A 17,010-nucleotide genomic window follows, 5' to 3' on the forward strand; every position below is an offset into this window, starting at 1 on the left:
ATAAATGTACCCGCTGGATCCCGCCAAGACACCTGGAACAACACAGTGGTAGCCACTTACTGGCTCTGCCATGTATTCACAGAGTGATTTGGAGCAAGTTACTTATTAATCTTTTGTACCTCAGTGTCCCCTTCTAGAAAACAAGGGTGATAATGTACCCACCTCGTAGGATTGTTAGGGGGATTTAATATGCATATGACTAGAATAGCATCTGGCACATAATAAGCACTCTCTGGCCCTCGTTATCTTATTTCTGCTGTGCAATATCACCGTTGTGCTGGTGCTGCTGCTATCCGACCTCACATTATTATATTATTATATATTAATGTTAATATAAAAAGTTTTATTATCACCTGACAGTAGAGATTAGAGTGTTAAATATATCTTCTGTGGCCTGTTATCCTAGCCTTCTTGCATCATTCATGTGGGTAAGCAGGTAAGAATGTCTGCCTTACACTGTAATCTGTTAAGAGTGGGGGGCATTACATGGGCATGTGGCCACTCCCATAGGGACCTCTGCAACTGCGGACAAGCATCATTCAGTCCATTCATCTCCCTATCCACAGACTTCCTGGTGTCCTTAGAGAATAAGGATGAATTAGGAGGAGGAGGAAAGGACACTGGAGGATACTTATTTAGAAATAGTGCCTTCAGAACTGCAGGGGGGCACCATTTCTTCCCTCCCACAAAAAGGAAGGGGAAACTAACACTAAAGTCCCATCTTGAGTCAGGCTGCACGGTAAAGACGTTCACATCTGTATTCCATTGAACCCTCCAAGCAACCCCATGAGGTAGGTAGGGGAGAAAACTGAGCCTCCGGGGCTTTTAGAACCTTGCTCAAGGTCATGGATGAGATCCATAAGCAGGTCATCCACCTCCAAAGCCCACCTGTCAGGGGAAGTCTGAGTCTTGAGCTACGCCTGCCACACTTGGTGTGCTCAGCTCCTATTTATGTAAGAGGCTGAGTGCACAATAAATATTTAGGCAAAGTTTATAAGAAAAAAAAAAGTCTGCTTGTAGGAGCACTTAACCTAAACCGGTACAAGAGATGCGAGGTATTTAAATTGGTGCGAGGTTGACCCAAAACTAGAATTCAAGGTTGTGTAGACCAGTCCTCAATAGAAACTTTACAGTCTTATTTACCTTGACTGAGAAATGTTTGGAGGAATTTCCTCCACGTCGGGAACCGTTTCTCATTGACTGGCTGTGCGTGCTGTGCTAAAATGCCCGCCAGCTCCTCGGAGATCTTCACCAAAGCTGGCTCCTGCAGAAACAAATTAAATAGAACCACAAGCAATTTTACTACAGAAATGAAAACTGCTTGTGGAGTGATTAAAAACCAGGCCTCCAACAGGCAAAAAAATGTGGTTACTGTTTACCCAGAGTCAGAAAGCCATTTTGAAATTTTTCTCTATTTTTCCAGCCATTTCCGTTTTCGCATTTCAAAGTGATTTGTCCCCTAAATATTGCTGCTAATTCTGCCTGTTGTGTCCAAAGGGCGGCCTTGTGTCCAGACATCAGGAAATCCGGCCGCAGACGCACTGTAGGCTGCCCAGCTAGCTGAGTGTCCTTGGCCAATGTGCCACTTCACTATGGGCCTCAGTTTCCCTTTATGTAAATGGGGGGGGGGTTAATGACCTAGTCCCTAGGATCCTTCAGACCCGAATGTTTGTTGTTCTGTTACCCTAATAGGACCGGCCTTGGGAGAAATTGTGGAGTTGGCAGCGTCTTTCTTTGGCACCTCTATCTCTTTAAGCTGTGCTCTTTCCCCCTTGTTGGGGGGCCTCCACATCCCACAGCCGTGGGAGCAAAGCCTTAAACTTAGGGCTGATACTGTAGAGGTGGGATTTTAGATGGGAGCAGGTTGTAAGAGTGAGGTGGGGAGGGGTGCTGGGATTCCCCACAAGGTCAAAGCCTCATCTGACTAGACACGAGATGGGCCCCCTACCATCCTCAAACAGCCCGAACCACAGAGCCTCCTGTCAAAATGAAAACAGGTGGAAATTCCTTAAAGAATAAGATGCCTGCCTTTTTGATATAAAGAGCCTCAGGTTGCCAGGACCATTTTTTTTTTTCTGGATAGTCTGGGACTATCTAACAATTTTCAAATAGAGCCCCACCTCTTCAGACTTTATTTCTGGCAGAAGTTGAGCAGGGCACTAGATGTAAAGCCATTTGATGGGCACTATTCATATTCAAAATATGGGACACTGACAAGAAAAACTTGGGCTTGCTTTGGGTTGCCGGGGACCTTCTAGATATATGTATGAGTGCTCAGCAGTTTGAAAGAATAAGAAAAGAATCTGCTGTTTTGGCGAGCGGCGTCGAGAGGAATCTTAGAAATAACCTGTATACTCGTTTATTTCCAATTTCCCTGACATTAAAAAGCGATTGTCCTGCCCACCACCCCCTTCCGCCCCCACCAGCTCCTTGGGATATCTGTTTCATTCTGGGTCCAGTGCCCTCTAAAAATCTATAATAGAAGATAAATATCTAAGAATATACTCTAGACGGGTACAAAGAATCTGAATAATTTCTGAAATATCCAGGAAATCCTGGTGGGAGAGTTCCATTAGTTAGTTTAGTAAGTGCTGGACACACAAAACAAAAATGCCTTGAGAAAGGGAGAGTGCCTGGCCTGTGCTCGTTCAGGATGAATCACTGTGCAGCAGCTGGAGGTCTGTTCAGAAGGGTTGGGGAAGCTGGCTGAGGCCCGGAGCCTTTGCCTGGGAGGTGGAAGCAGGGAAATCGTTGTCAAATTGTTGCCTCCCACATCCTGCACAGTGTACACATTTCTTCTGCTCTTTCCTGGACATCGCCTCGGGTCTCCAAAGCCCTGCATCTAAATCATAAACAAGCATGCACAACGTGCAGTTCCAATAACTTGGCCTTCTGCCTTGCTCCTTGGAACACCATCCTCCAAACCCACCTTTATTTTTTGTTTTATACTTGTTTCAGTTAAAAGCATTCTACTGTATCGAAGAAGACCAATTGTCTGTGATTCATGAGGTGCCCCAAAGCTGGGACACTGAAGCAGGGCTGTCGATTCCCACCCTGCTCGGGGTCAAGGAGGGAAGTTTTGCAGGCCAGGCTGTCTCCCGGGACAGTAGAGACTTCTTTCTATGCTGCCATGATTAAAGGGCTTTTCCTGCCCTGCTTCTGAAAAGCATTAAACCATCTACCCAGTGATCTGCTGTGTGGCCATTCACATCAAGTCAGTCTAAAGAGAAATAATTCATCTATTCATTCACTCATGCATATATCAATAAACTACAGGTATGAGGAGTATCAAAATGATGAGGACAGACAGTATAATGGTGCCCATCCAGAACTAGGGGTCGGGGGAATGGGGAGCTGGTGTTGTGTGGCTACAGAGATCCGGTTTTACGTGATGAAAGGAGTTAGGGAGATGGATGGTGGTGATGGCTGCTCAGTGTTGTGGACATGTTTACCACCACTAGACTGTTCACTTAAAAATGGTTAAGACAGGGGCTCCTGGGTGGCTCAGTCAGTTAAGCATCCAACTTTGGCTCAGGTCATCATGATCTCACGGTTCATGAGTCTGAGCCCTGTGTTGGGCTCTGTGCTGACAGCTGCAAGCCTGGAGCCTGCTTTGGATTCTGTGTCTCCCTCTCTCTGCCCCTCCTCCACTTGCACTCTGTTTGTCTCTCTCTCAAAATATAAAATAAACATTAAAAAATTTTGTTTTTAATTAAAAGAACGGTTTAGACAGTACATTTTATGTTATATGCATTTACCACAATAAAAGTAATTGGGGGAAAAATGACAAAGTGTCAGGCCTTCCTGGTAGGTAGCTGAACTGGGGGAAAAGAGTTTGTGTGTTTTAGGGGAGAGGTGGAGATGGAGAGGAGGCGGTGAAGGAACAGGTGGAAACCTTGCTACCTAAATCTTGAAACTAGATCTCCATCAACTTGAGGATCAAGTTGAAACTCCCCAGACAATGCATGAAGAGGGGCCTCTGTGACTGAGCCTGTGATTCCTCATGTAGCCTCAGGTCTCCCTTCTCCAGCTCCCAGTCTCGCCCTACACTCCCCTGGCTCAGCCTCTTTCCTCAGCCTGCCTTCCTTCACTTCCTCCCCTGGCCGACTCCTCGTCCTGAGTTAGTTCTGGTCACACCTCTTCCCAGAAGCCTTCTCTATCACTAGTTGGGTATCCTTTCTCTGTGCTCTCCAGCTCCATGGGGGCTCCCTCACAGTGTGGCCAGTGGCTTCGAGCTCATTTGCCCCAGTGCTCTGCACAGGGAACCCTAAATGTGGAATGAATCATGGCAGTGGTAAACAAGGACCCAGCCCCGAACAGCTGAAGTTACAGAATAGGGGAAAATGTGGAACCTCTCCACGGGCTCCCTCCTTGCTGCCCAGGAACCACCTGGGGGGATGACCACTTAAGAACCACCAATTCTTCCTGGGTGGATTTTATGGGATTCCCTGCCTCTGAGGGGCATCGGGAAGACAAATGAGGTGACATTTACGAAGCGCCACCTCAGATGCAACATGCTATGTGAGGGCCAGTAATTAACTTGTAAGGCTGTGGCCTGTGTGAGGCATCTGGACACCGTGCCAAGCTGCCGCCACTGCCTCTGCTCGCACAGCCAGCCATTCTGCCCGCGCGGCAGCATTTCTGCTGTGCACAAAGCCACAGCAAGGGGGTAAATTTCCTAGAGGAAAGTCTGCTGCAGGAATCTGGAGGATGAATCGTGTCCCGTCAAGAGAAGTACACAGCTGAAGGCACTGGTGGGGTGATGTTCACTAGGGGACAGTGAGGCACATGGAGGCAGCCGGGGGCCATGATTAGCTCTCTAAGAAAACGGTATGGGTTGGAATAATGGGGTGAGGGTATTAACTATTCCATTCATTTATCTTGAAAGCCTCTGATGGGAAATATGAGGATCGTACTAAGAATGGCCTTAGTACTAACAAAAAGAGAAGTGTCCCCCTCACCCCTACCAACCTGAACCAAATCATACAAAACCACCAAGACCTGTAGCTCTTAGATTCGAGAAAAGCCAGCAAACTGATGTTCCATATAAAAGCACCCCTGTTACTGGGTGATTTTTAACATGTGACTACAGACAGAAAACAGTGGAGGTTGTGGAAATGAATGCTAGTTTGCTTTCTTTGCCCCCTTCTCATCCTCCCAAATTGTGTGTGTGTGTGTGTGTGTGTGTGTGTGTGTGTGTGTGTGTGTTTACACATATGCAAAATGTCTGTTACAGGCCAGCAACTGGGGGTGGGTGTCTTCTCTATCCTACAAAATCCTACAAGCTTGTGAAATGAGTACTTAGAAGGTTTCATCTCAGTAAGTCATATCAAGGTAGTGGACTACCCCAGTCTATTTCAGAGATCCCATGACCCACATGGAGTAGATCATTTAGAGCTAATGACTCTGGGGGTGTGGAAAGGAAAGTACATATCTTGTGGGTGATAAGCAGATGTTAGAAAAATTCACTTTACTCTTTGGAAAAAAAGTCAGAATTCCAGATTTTCCTTCTATCGTGAGTGCACTGGGTCTGCCAACACACATTAGCTGTTGGCCTTTGTGGAGCTGATATAGCTCTAGAGCAATTCCCATCCAGGAGAAACTTCGGCCCCATCTTTGCCATTGCACGGGCTTGTCACCCTTTCTCCAGCACCCACATTTACCCTCAGTGTGCATTGATAATCGTCAGGACCTTGGAAGGTTCCAGGATACCTGAGTAGCCTAGGGCACAGGGCCTCAATCTGCCAGACCAGTGCATCCTAGAGAATCTTGTCTATCAAGCATAGGCATTGCCTCTCAGCTCACTCTCTATTTCTATCAAGACAGTGTACATTTGAAGGAAGAGATATTTGACTGAAGGAAATTCATGATCTCTCAGGGGAAGCTGCTGGCATATCCAATTTAATACTGCCCTCAATGACTAAAGCTACTTCAAACTCTAGAGAGTTAACTTTCCCAGGTAAATTGTTTGTGTGTGTGTGTGTGTGTGTGTGTGTGTGTATGTGTGTGTGTGTGTGTGTGTGTGTGTGTGTGTGTGTTTATTGGTGAGGGTGGGAAAGGAGAAAGAAGGAATACAAATTAGAATGTACTAAATATCAATCCCACCAAAACTCATTTTACTTTAGAAGCTTCTTTGCTAGACCTGCAGTGGTAAATTAGGTAAAATAACTTCTTGGCTAATCACCTCCAATCTCTCACGTCTCACATTGTTTGTGGTGTTCAAAGGAGAAACCAAGGGACCTAGCTAGATTGTTCTTCCTTATAAAGATTTCTGATGTGGAATGGAGGGTGGTATAAGGTCAAAAGGGCAGAGCAATGACCTAAAAAACTAAGCAGGATTGTCAGTGTTGAGAGGGACCATATGGACCATCCTCATGGTTAAATGAGTTAAATGCCTCATTCGCAGAAGAGGGGATGGGACTCCTGTGCTCATGTAGGCGCTCTCTGGCTGCCTCTGACTCTTGGGTGAGTCCCCTTCACCAGCCCTCCTGCCTCTTTCAGGGGGTAAAGTGTGGGGCACTGTGAAAGATGCTCAGGATTTGAATTGGCTAGTGGCACAGAGATGGAGAGAAGGGAGGGATTCCAAATTTGAGGGTGAATTTAGAAAGGTTGCTTTGCTGGGCTCAGGATGCATTTTATCACTGTAGTCACCGTTTAGGTAAAATAATTGCTCTCACTTATTGAACGCTTACCATGTGGCAAGCCTGTGCCAGAGATTTTTTTTATATTTATTATCTCAAAGCCACTCTCTGAGTAGATATTATCATTCCCAGTTCCTGTCACACAGCCATGAAGTGGCACACTGGGATTCAAGTCCAGTTGCTACCAGTACGCTGTAGTTCGATGGGATCTGTTTCTGAAACTGCCATCAGTGGGTATAAATGGTCAATCTGGGTCAGATGAGATCATCCACATGTGATGCTGAGTCTGTGCCGTCAGATTTATGAAAGAGTGGTCAAGTGGACATCTGTTGTTGGCTGCCCAGCATCTTTGTCCCCCTGTTCAGGGTCACGATGTCCCAAACCTCCTCTTAGGAACTGCCGCGATTGACAGTGACTCACCCTCAACTCCAGTTTTCTTTCCTCCTATTGTCTTGACCAAGGAGAAGCTCCAGGAGCCCCTGGCAGCCATCTTGGAGCGCTGTGGACAGCCAGCCTTAGGGTGGAACAGACATTATGTGCCAGGAGGAGGGGTGGGGGGCAATGGCGTCCTTAGCGGTGTTGCGCTGCTGGATTAAGCCTTGTCCAAAGTCAGACTAATCCTTGGATTTTCAGTTGGCTGAGATAATCAAGCCATTTTGAGTCAGATTTTCTGTTAATTGAAGTTTAAACATTTTAAGCAGACACACGTGGGCGGGCCAAACCACGTACCCACAATCCGTGCTGGAAGCTTTAAGCCAGCAAACGTTCTGATCATCTGTGCGTTGGTTACTCTCATTCTGCAGTCGGTAGTGAAGTTTTCACTCATTTCTCTCCATTAAGATCATTAGGAGCAGTCCCTCTTTAGCGTGCAAAAATATGCTGAGAAGATGAAGAAAAAATGAAAACGTCTCCGGCAAGTCATAAACTACTTCCCACACCTACTTAAAGTTTAAGGACTGCTTTAATACTCCATGTTTAATTGTTAATTGAGAATTTAAAAATCAAAAATGCCAACTTTGCCTTCGATGAGATGGAAAATTATGCTGCTGTAGAAGGTAACATAATGTAAAACAGCCAACATTACCAAGGCACACAAATGTTTTTGGTATGTAAAATTGCTTTGTAAAATATTTGCTCCATCTGCTGAAAGCGGCAAAGACAATTTTCCCTTGATAGCTAATGGCCCATTTCGGCTGTGTGGCAAGTGATTCGCTGCGGTGGCGGCTCTCATTAAACAGAATGGTGAAAATACGGTATATAATTCCATACTTATGTAGCATTATCCACTCGCTGCTTCTCGAGGAGTCTGTCCCTCATTATCTAGGCCTCCACCTTGTACCAACATGCAGGCCTAGCAGTTGATTTGACTTGAGAAGCGTTTTGTCCAACTGAGGCACATATGCTGTGCCTCCATTCCAAAGCTCAGCACAACTGCTTCGCCCCCGACCAGAGACACTAGAGAGGTTCATTCCCTTTCAACTTTGCAGCACTGAAACTGCTGTTTCTTTTCCCCTCCTCACAGGGGGCTGTGGTTTTCTTTCTGGGCACACCCTGTCACGCTGCATGCTGGGGGTTTCAATACATAAAGATTAAGCGTTTCTTGAAATTCTTAATTGAACTCCCGCACATACACAAAAGCAGGAAACGTGTCCCCCCAGGGCCAAAACTGCTGTCACGAAAGCCCCACAAACACTGCCCTTGGTTGGTTCCTGGTGCACGTGGCAGTCTGTGATCTCTGTCTTCAAAGGAGTTGTTTACACTACACCCCGAATTCCTTCAACATCTGCTAGAGGAACAATTAAAAATAAATAATCCAGGGTGGTTTAAAAAAAGAAGAATATGTTCATGGTTTAGGAATAATATTGAAAAGTAGTTACAGCTGCAAGTGGCAGATTTGTTAAAAATATTTTTAATGTTGGAAAATGGGTTTGAAGAGAATTGTATGAACTATGAATGACATCAAATAAACACAGATGACAGTTTTAAAGATTATGCAGTCTTTTAAGGCAGAAACCAGGCCGTTTAAAAATCAACTGTAAGGTGGAAGTAGCCATAATTATTATTACTGGTAATATATTGGTAATAGGTCTCTTTCTTACCAGTTGGAGAAATATCGTCGGTTGAGAGAAAAGCTCTTTAACTGGCAACTGAAAACAGAAGAAAGCACGTGTGCCTTTTGCACTTTGATTTTTTTCATTCAAGTATAGAGGAGAGGAGTGAATTTGTGGAATGAAATGAGAGACCATCAAGAGAGTTTTTATCTTAATTTTATGCAAAAGGAGTGGGTAAGCGTTTACTTCTTTTAATCAGAGAGCCCTATCTTCTTTGGTATTTCCACAAGTACAGATGTATGAACTTGAGGCCGATAGGAAAGCTTTGTGCAATTTAGTATTGTTTTCTTTCTGCAGACCATGCTGGTGAAAATACCAGGGTAATAAATCAGTGAATTCCAAAAGTGAGGATTTTTGTTGGATTTGGTACAGTGACAGGAGAGTCCGAGTCTTCTCAAGGGCATCCCTCTCTCACCCAGGGGCACTGAGGACAGACGACCAGAAGCAAATGGCGCAGTCGTAGACAGAGAGTAAAACTCATTCTGAATCTGTTCCAAATACCCGTGCCTGCTCTGTGGTTTTCAGCAAAGCAGATATTTCCAAAAGAACTCCAAGGGGGACTTCCTGGATGTGAAAACACTAACCAATTCTCGTTTCTCTCATCTTTTGCTTTATTCCTTCCTTCCACGCTGTTATTGCGAAAAACTGGCAGTTAAATTCAATTGATTCAAAATATTCCGGATCCATATGGCCGCCAACCCTGGAGCTGAGGCGGCGATAGCGCCTCACTGCTGTTCTCAAGCATTTGCCTCTCCCCTAGTCCCCAGATGGTGGGAGTAACATTTAAACCTCCTTTTCTCTGCCTTGTACAATAGACCTTGGCACCATTTCAACTGTTTACTCCGGTAATTAACAGCTCTGATACCACAACAATTACAACTCCTACGCTCTCACCACAATAATGCTATGAATTAGTGAGAGCTAATGGCTGGAAGGTAGAGTGTTTCCAGACTGTGAGATCTGTGCATTTTTAGAATAAAATAAAAGGTACAAACAGCACGCTTGCAGTAGACAATGATTACCTAGTAATTAGTTTACACAAAGCTTCCTATTTAATGGCAAAACGCTGTAATTAACGTGTGACAGAAAATCAAAGGGTACTTTGTAAGCATATGAAAAATTAACACTGCAGGCCCATAGCTTTATGTACTGATTAGAAGCATATTAAATCAATAGGACACACAAACCAACAGCTTGTGTAGCTGGTTATTATAGGTCCTCGGAAGGGGGACCCGGCTTTCATTTACTTGGGGAGGCAATTTTCCTTCTCCTGTCATCTTCCTCAGGCACAGGCAAGCACCTCACACTCAACCCTGGCAGCTTTGTGAAAATAACCATTGAACTGGAAGAAAACATTCTAAGTCATTCTCAGAGATAAGGAAAAATATGTAAATGATTAAAGCTTTCCAACAATTGTGGTGACGTGCTGCTACACTAATTAGAAAAGACACCAACTGGAACCAGAAAATGAAGCAACTGGGTCTCAATCTCGTGGTCAGAATAAGCTCCACTTTATCAGGTCACTGCCTCTCTCTTCGACATGTGGAAGATTAAAATAACTGGAATTATCTTTTATTTTGAAGTGATGGGAAACCAGGCTGCTGTCAAGGTTTATTCTTTTAAAGGCATTATTCGGTAAATCAGTGGGTGGGCGCAATTGGGTCAATATCGCGTATCTTCGACAGCCACAATCCTATATAACGATAACTGATGCATAGAACAATGTTCTGGAAGGCTACAAGATGCAAAAAGAACTTCTGAATCACCAGAGGAAGATTTAATTGTGCATTCTTGTTCAACGTTACCTGCAATTTAATTGTAATACAGTTTTATGGTAATATTAATAATAACAGGTAGCATTTCTTGAAGGCTTATTGTGTGCTGAGTACATTGCTAGCCAATTCACAGGGGTATCTTATTTAATTGTCACCCCCTCCCTCCCCCACAAGGCAGGTACTAATATTATCCCTCTTTACAGATGAAGAGGTAGAGACTTGGAGAGCAGAGTGATTTCCCATGGTTCCCCCCTAGTGACCTTGATGTGCCTGGGCTACAGAACCCCCGTGGAGCTAGACCACCTCCTGCTTATCCTGAATGTTCAATTATTCAGACTAGCCTATTCCAACACTCATTCAGCTTAAGAGGGAATTTACCAGGTCAAGCTGGAACAGGAGACTAAAAAACAAAACAAAAAACAAAAACGAAAAAACACAAACAAAATATGTGGTTGCTTATCCAAAAAACAAGGTTTTAAATGCCCACTATGTTTTTAATGCTACATTTGATCTTGAAGTTCGGCTGCCCTAAGCTTTGTGAGAATTTATACGCTTACTAAAATGATCGTGTTCATGTATTAAGTTGAGGAAGGCATTGAAAGCCACCCCCAGGAACAATCAAAGGGCATATCTCAAACTCACTCTCATCACCCAAGAACATCTGCAGGTGTGTGAGGCGGTTGAGTCACAAAAGCTTTAAACCCCGGGGACTGCCCAGGAGGGCTTGGGCTCTTCTGCAGCTCTCAGGTATGTGCCCTCTGAACTCCCTGCCTGCTGCCTTTCAGGAAAATGACAGCAGCTTCCTTGTCAACCAGGAGAGGAAAGAAATTCCAGCACAATGGCTACTGTGTTCCAGGGATGTTGGTGTTTCCCATGCCTCTGGAGAAAGCAGAAAAACTGCCCATCGGGCAGTGGGTCACAACGGCAGGGATTGGGGGGGGGGTGGTGGTGGAGGTAAACACTGCTCCAAGATTTTCAAACAAGGAGTCTTTTCTAAAAGGTCTCAGCTTGGTGTGGCAAGAACACTGCGCCAGAGGAGTGGATGTGGGTTCCAAGCTAGGCACCATCATTTATTAGCTACGTGAGCTTGGCCAAGTTACTTAACTACCTAAGCATCAGTTTCTCCATCTGTAAACAGAATATAAATAATTATCAAAGTGGTGTGGAAGTAAATGAGTAGAAATCTCAGGGTTTTTATGAGATTGAATGAAGCAATTCACGTAAAGTGCTGAGAGGCCTGGCACCCCCAGCTATTCTACAATGCTAATAATAATTATTATTGTTATTGTTATTATTGAGAAATACAGGGAAACATCAAGACCTTAACAGTGTAAATTTATAGAATCTAAGAAAATGCCTAATCTCATGTGTAGACCAATATTCTGGCAGATACTAAATACATTATCTAGGAGGTCAAGGTTTTAATATATAAAAATAAACAATAAAAAAATAAATAAAAAATAAATAATCATATGTAGTTTAATGATTAGGGAAAATGATTACCCTAGCTTTTTTTTTTACCTAGAAAACCTGGATTTTTCTCTTAATATCAAGATGTTGTGTTTTTGATATAAAAGACAAATAATAGGGGCTCCAGGGTGGCTTAGTCATTTAAGGGCCCGACTCCTGATTTCGGCTCAGGTCATGATCTCACGGTTCGTGAGTTCAAGCCCTGCATCGGGCTCTGCGCTGACAGTGTGGAGCCTGCTTGGGATTCTCTGTCTACCTCTCTCTTTGCCCCTCCCCTGCTCTCAATCTCTGTCCCTGTCTCTGTCTCTCTTTCTCTGTCTCTCTGTCTCTCTCTCTCTCTGTCTCTCTCTCTCAAAACAAGTAAATAAACTTTAAAAAACATATATTAAAAAAAGGCAAATAATAAATAAGGATGTGAAAAAAGTATCCCTTGCTAGTAACCAAGTAAGAGCAATTAGAAGATGCATTTGACATCTAAGAAATGCAAACAGTTCATAATAATCCAGTGCTGGTAAGGTTGTGGCACAACTAGTATACTTATTCTCTGCTAGTAGCCTTGGAAATTGGCACGACCTTCTTAGAGAGTAATGTGGCAGTGTGTAACAAGAGCCATGAAGTATTCTACTCCCGAGTCTTTCTCTGAAGGAACTGGAAGTAATTCAGCAGAAGTAAAAAGAAATGTATATAAAAACCAAAAATAAAAACAAATCTTTACTTCCTCCTCATTCTTCCTCCCCTCCTCCCACTACTATCAAAAAAAAAAAGTTGGAAATAGCCTAAATTTCCAACTTAGTTGAATGGTTTAATACATTAGAGTAAATGAATATGAGGGAATATTATACAGCCATCAATTGTGACTGCTACCTGTAAACGTGGAGGATGTTTAGGATCTGATGTTTCAATAGCATATATGCTCTTATTGTAGCTATAAGAAATAAATGTAACACACTTGAAAATTAATACGCAAAAATGAAAACAACTGGGAAAAGTGATTATGTACTTATTTGGTTAAATATTTCTTTAATCTTTTAGCTTTTCTAAAAAAATTGTGTGGTTGCAGAGTAATGGTTCTTTGGGATCACCTAGTATACTTACTAAATTCCATATAAGCACTAAGCTCAGCCATCCTACAGCGGCTCCTAAGACTCAGCCACAACAGGATCTTAGTGGATGGAGGTCTTCACCATAGAGACACAGAGTTCTTTTTTTCTTTTTAATGTGTTTTAAATTTATTTTTGAGGGGCGCCTGGGTGGCGCAGTCGGTTAAGCGTCCGACTTCAGCCAGGTCACGATCTCGCGGTCTGTGAGTTCGAGCCCCGCGTCGGGCTCTGGGCTCATGGCTCAGAGCCTGGAGCCTGTTTCCGATTCTGTGTCTCCCTCTCTCTCTGCCCCTCCCCTGTTCATGCTCTGTCTCTCTCTGTCCCAAAAATAAATAAACGTTGAAAAAAAATTTTAAAAAAAAATTCAGTTTTGAGAGACAGAGACAGAGCACAAGTGGGGGAGAGGTAGAGAGAGAGGGAGACACAGAATCCAAAGCAAGCTCCAGGCTCTGAGCTGTCAGCACAGAGCCAGACATGGGGCTCAAACCCACAAACCGGGAGGTCGTAACCTGAGCCCAAGTCGAACACTTAACCAACTGAGCCACCCAGGCGCCCCGAGACACAGAGTTCGAAGGCACTGACTAGGTAGGTGATGGTTCTCCTCTGTAATTTTGTTTGCTTAGTTCTACAAGGACGCAAAATAACTACTGTGGTTTATTCTACTTTTTCTAGATGTGGATGCCTTGAATTCGTAGTTTTAATATTTTAAAATATAGATTGTTTTCTTTGGTGATCCCCAAATTAATTTCAGATATCTAACAAAGTCCACAAAAGTACAAGTGAACATAAAACTGCTCTGGCATAGGGCTAAACGGGCAATATTATGTAGTAGCATTCAAAAACCAGTTCAATTTCCTTTCCCCCCTTCCTCTTATAAGTGGTAAAAGTCCTCAGCACCCTGTACTGTCCTTCCAGGGAAACAGAGGTCCAAAGAAGGGCTGCACAGAGAAATCCAAAAGTAAACTGGCTTATTTCTTTCCACGGAGAAACTGTCCTATAAAGATCTTTTCTTGCAAAGCAGCCTCCCCAGTAGTATCACTTGCCACCAAGCCCAGGAATGAGGGAGGGAAGATTTACCCTTGAAAAAGGAAAGAAAGACAAAGCCACAAGAAGGACCAGTACCACAGCAGATGTCTACCTGGGTCTCCCTACCCTGTCTTAGGTGAGAGTGGCCAGGAAGGTTTTTTTCCCCTACAAGTGTGCCTTTCTTTGTGTATGCCTTTATTCCCACTAAGTGAAAAGAGATGCCCCCAACTGGGGAGTGGGGTGTTTGGAGTGTGTGCAAGTATGTGGATTCATTAAACCTTGACAAACATTGAGTGAGTGAGTTTACCGGGACCTGTTGGGGGAAGGAGGTTTTGTTAACCGATAGGATGAGGAAAGCGATGTTGATACCAAACCACCATGAAAAAAAATGAGACTTGTGTTCTGTTTCCACCGTGGCCACCATGTAACGTTATGCTTTCCCTCAAATCACCTGCGTGTCTATACTTATTTTTTGGTAATGTGACTACAGTTTTTTCCAGCATTTGTTGACTCCACGTCTTTGTTTCAAGCCTCAATTGCAACCAAATAACTCTGGTTCTAAATTAGATAAGTAGAAAAAAAAAAAGACAAATTTTGTATTAGCTCCTTGAGTCCACACTGAATCGTGCCTACATCTAAAACCAATATCTGTATAAGATGCAAGAGAATCTCAAATCAGTTCAAACTCCCATAAACAGCACTGTTTTTAATCTGTTGCCTACAACATACCAATGAGAAAAATCACAGTATCGTGTCATAAGCTGCTATGCAAATGATGGTATTTGTAAGTATTAACATAATTTAGTGCTTACAGTCATATTCTCATTTCTAATAATTCTCCCAGAATGGAGTCTTTCTCTGGACTCTTAGCCTGCAGGATAGTCTTTCATCAAGAAGCTGAAATTTTTAATAACCTGCCAGCATATGTTTTGTATGTGCCAGGCTAGGCTTGATGACACAACATCTTCATTATCAAAAGAAACAGGTCTACAAACTGTAATAGGACATTAAAACATGTCTGTGCTCATAAAGTAATGCTTTGATGTCTAAGTGTGCACCATTACCATGGTCTTCTGGAACAAAGGATAATTCTAATCCTAAATTCTCAATAGCGCCCTCAGTGAAGATTGCAATTCACTTCCACTCTGAATACAATTTCACTTTGAAGGCAAAAGGAGGTCCATAGTCTCCTACACACACACACACACACACATACACACACACACACACACACACACACACACACACACACACACACACCACACACCACACACACACACACAACTTTTCCCGAACTGCTTTATTTTTTATTTTTAGTTTTGGCTTCTAACTACATCCTGGCTAAGCACAGTTCCTCACCATACAAAAAGATTTCTGCTGAATACTTATTTTTTCCTTGTTAAGTTAAAAAAATGATTTAGATAATTAATTATTCAAGAGTTTCACATTTAATAATATTAACACTAACGCTGAATGTATTTGGTGACAATTTTAAATGGTGTAGTTTAAAATAATTGAAATTAAATAATGTGTAGTCGGACTTTTAAGTGCAATTTGGCCACATGTCATTATTCTAACTATTTTTTCAAAATTAAAGTCAAACATTTTAAATTTATCATAGTCGAGTATCAGGGAATTCTTTAAAAATTATTAGTTTGAAATATCGAGACCAGCAAATACTTTGCACACTAACATTTTTGATTTTTTTAATAAAAAAGTCATATTTTCATGGTTTAATCTCAGCAGCTTTGCCTTTAAAAAGAATATTCTATACAATATGAAATAAAATCCAGTTTAAAGAGAACACAAGAGAAATCTCTCTGGGCCTCAAAATTAAATACATTTTCCTTGTTTTATTTTTTTTTTCTAGAAGAGTAATTCACTTTAGTATCCTTTAAATAATATGTAAAAAGCTGGCCCTGACAGGTACTGCATTTAGTCCATTCACTGATGGAGGGAGAAGAAAAGCCCAGAATAGATCATGGGGAGAACAGGAACATTTGTCAAAGGGAACTCTCTCTTCTGACTGTTCTCTGGATTTATTCGTCATTTCACTTCTGCAAGAATAATGTGGTTCTCTCTTGTGTGCCCCTCCCTTTTCATCACTTGTGTGTCTTGATTCATAAACTGCTGGAGTGGGATGCTCAAAGCAGATGCAACTCACTGCCCAGCCCACTGCTATGTACTTCAGCAGGGAAGGAATCGGTTAAGGGAATTTGTACCCGAATTTTCCTCATTCATTATGCTTTTGTCAGTAGGTCAGTGAAAACAGAGATTTAAAATTAAGAGAAGCCAGGCAAAGGGCACCTGGGTGGCTCAGTCAGATGAGCACCTGACTTTGGTTCAGGTCATGATCTCAAGGGTTATGAGTTTGGGCCCTGCATCAGGCTTGCTGCTGTCAGCACAGAGCCCGCTTCGGATTTTCAGTCCCCTCCCCGCCTCTCTGCCCCTTTCCCACTTGCACTCTCTCTCAAAAATAAATAAATCTTAAAAATATATATATAGAGAGAGAAACCAGGCAAGACTAGGCCCCTGGATGCAAGGTGAGGCAGCTTTTAGAATGGTGGATTGAAGGGGTGCCTGGGTGGCTCACTCAGTTGAGTGTCGAACTTCGGCGCAGGTCATGATCTCTTGGTTAGTGAGTCTGAGGCCCGCATTGGCCTCTGTGCTGACAGCTCGGAGCCTGGAGCCTGCTTTGGATTCCTACCCCCTCCCCCACTTGTGCTGTCTCTCTCAAAAAATAAATAAACATTAAAAAAAAAAAGAATGGGGGGTTGAATTTGTATATTGAGCCATTAAAATGACTTTAATTATTAAGTAAGTTTGGAACAGACTAAGAAGTTGTACAATTCATCCTTCCACCAGTATACATGGAAAAATCTCTACA

At 43.0% G+C, this 17,010-nt stretch overlaps 1 protein-coding gene and 1 long non-coding RNA gene across 13 annotated transcripts in view; one reads left to right on the forward strand and one right to left on the reverse strand.

The window, feature by feature from the left end:
* The window catches only part of LOC109500617, a 193,361-nt gene that overhangs the window by 76,233 nt on the left and 100,118 nt on the right, over positions 1–17,010 (forward strand). The window lies entirely within an intron of this gene.
* The window catches only part of IQCH (IQ motif containing H), a 213,662-nt gene that overhangs the window by 56,062 nt on the left and 140,590 nt on the right, over positions 1–17,010 (reverse strand). For 11 of the 12 annotated variants that reach the window (XM_045060685.1, XM_045060684.1, XM_045060690.1 and 8 more), the window contains one exon: positions 1,144–1,264. In XM_045060685.1, the coding sequence (XP_044916620.1) occupies positions 1,144–1,264 (121 nt within the window). Of the gene's footprint in view, positions 1–1,143; positions 1,265–10,225; positions 10,558–17,010 lie in introns of those variants that run through there. The other variant, XM_045060693.1, reaches the window with a different exon arrangement.

This window comes from Felis catus, chromosome B3 (assembly GCF_018350175.1).
Source record: "Felis catus isolate Fca126 chromosome B3, F.catus_Fca126_mat1.0, whole genome shotgun sequence".
In the NCBI taxonomy this organism is placed as follows: Eukaryota; Metazoa; Chordata; class Mammalia; order Carnivora; family Felidae; genus Felis; species Felis catus.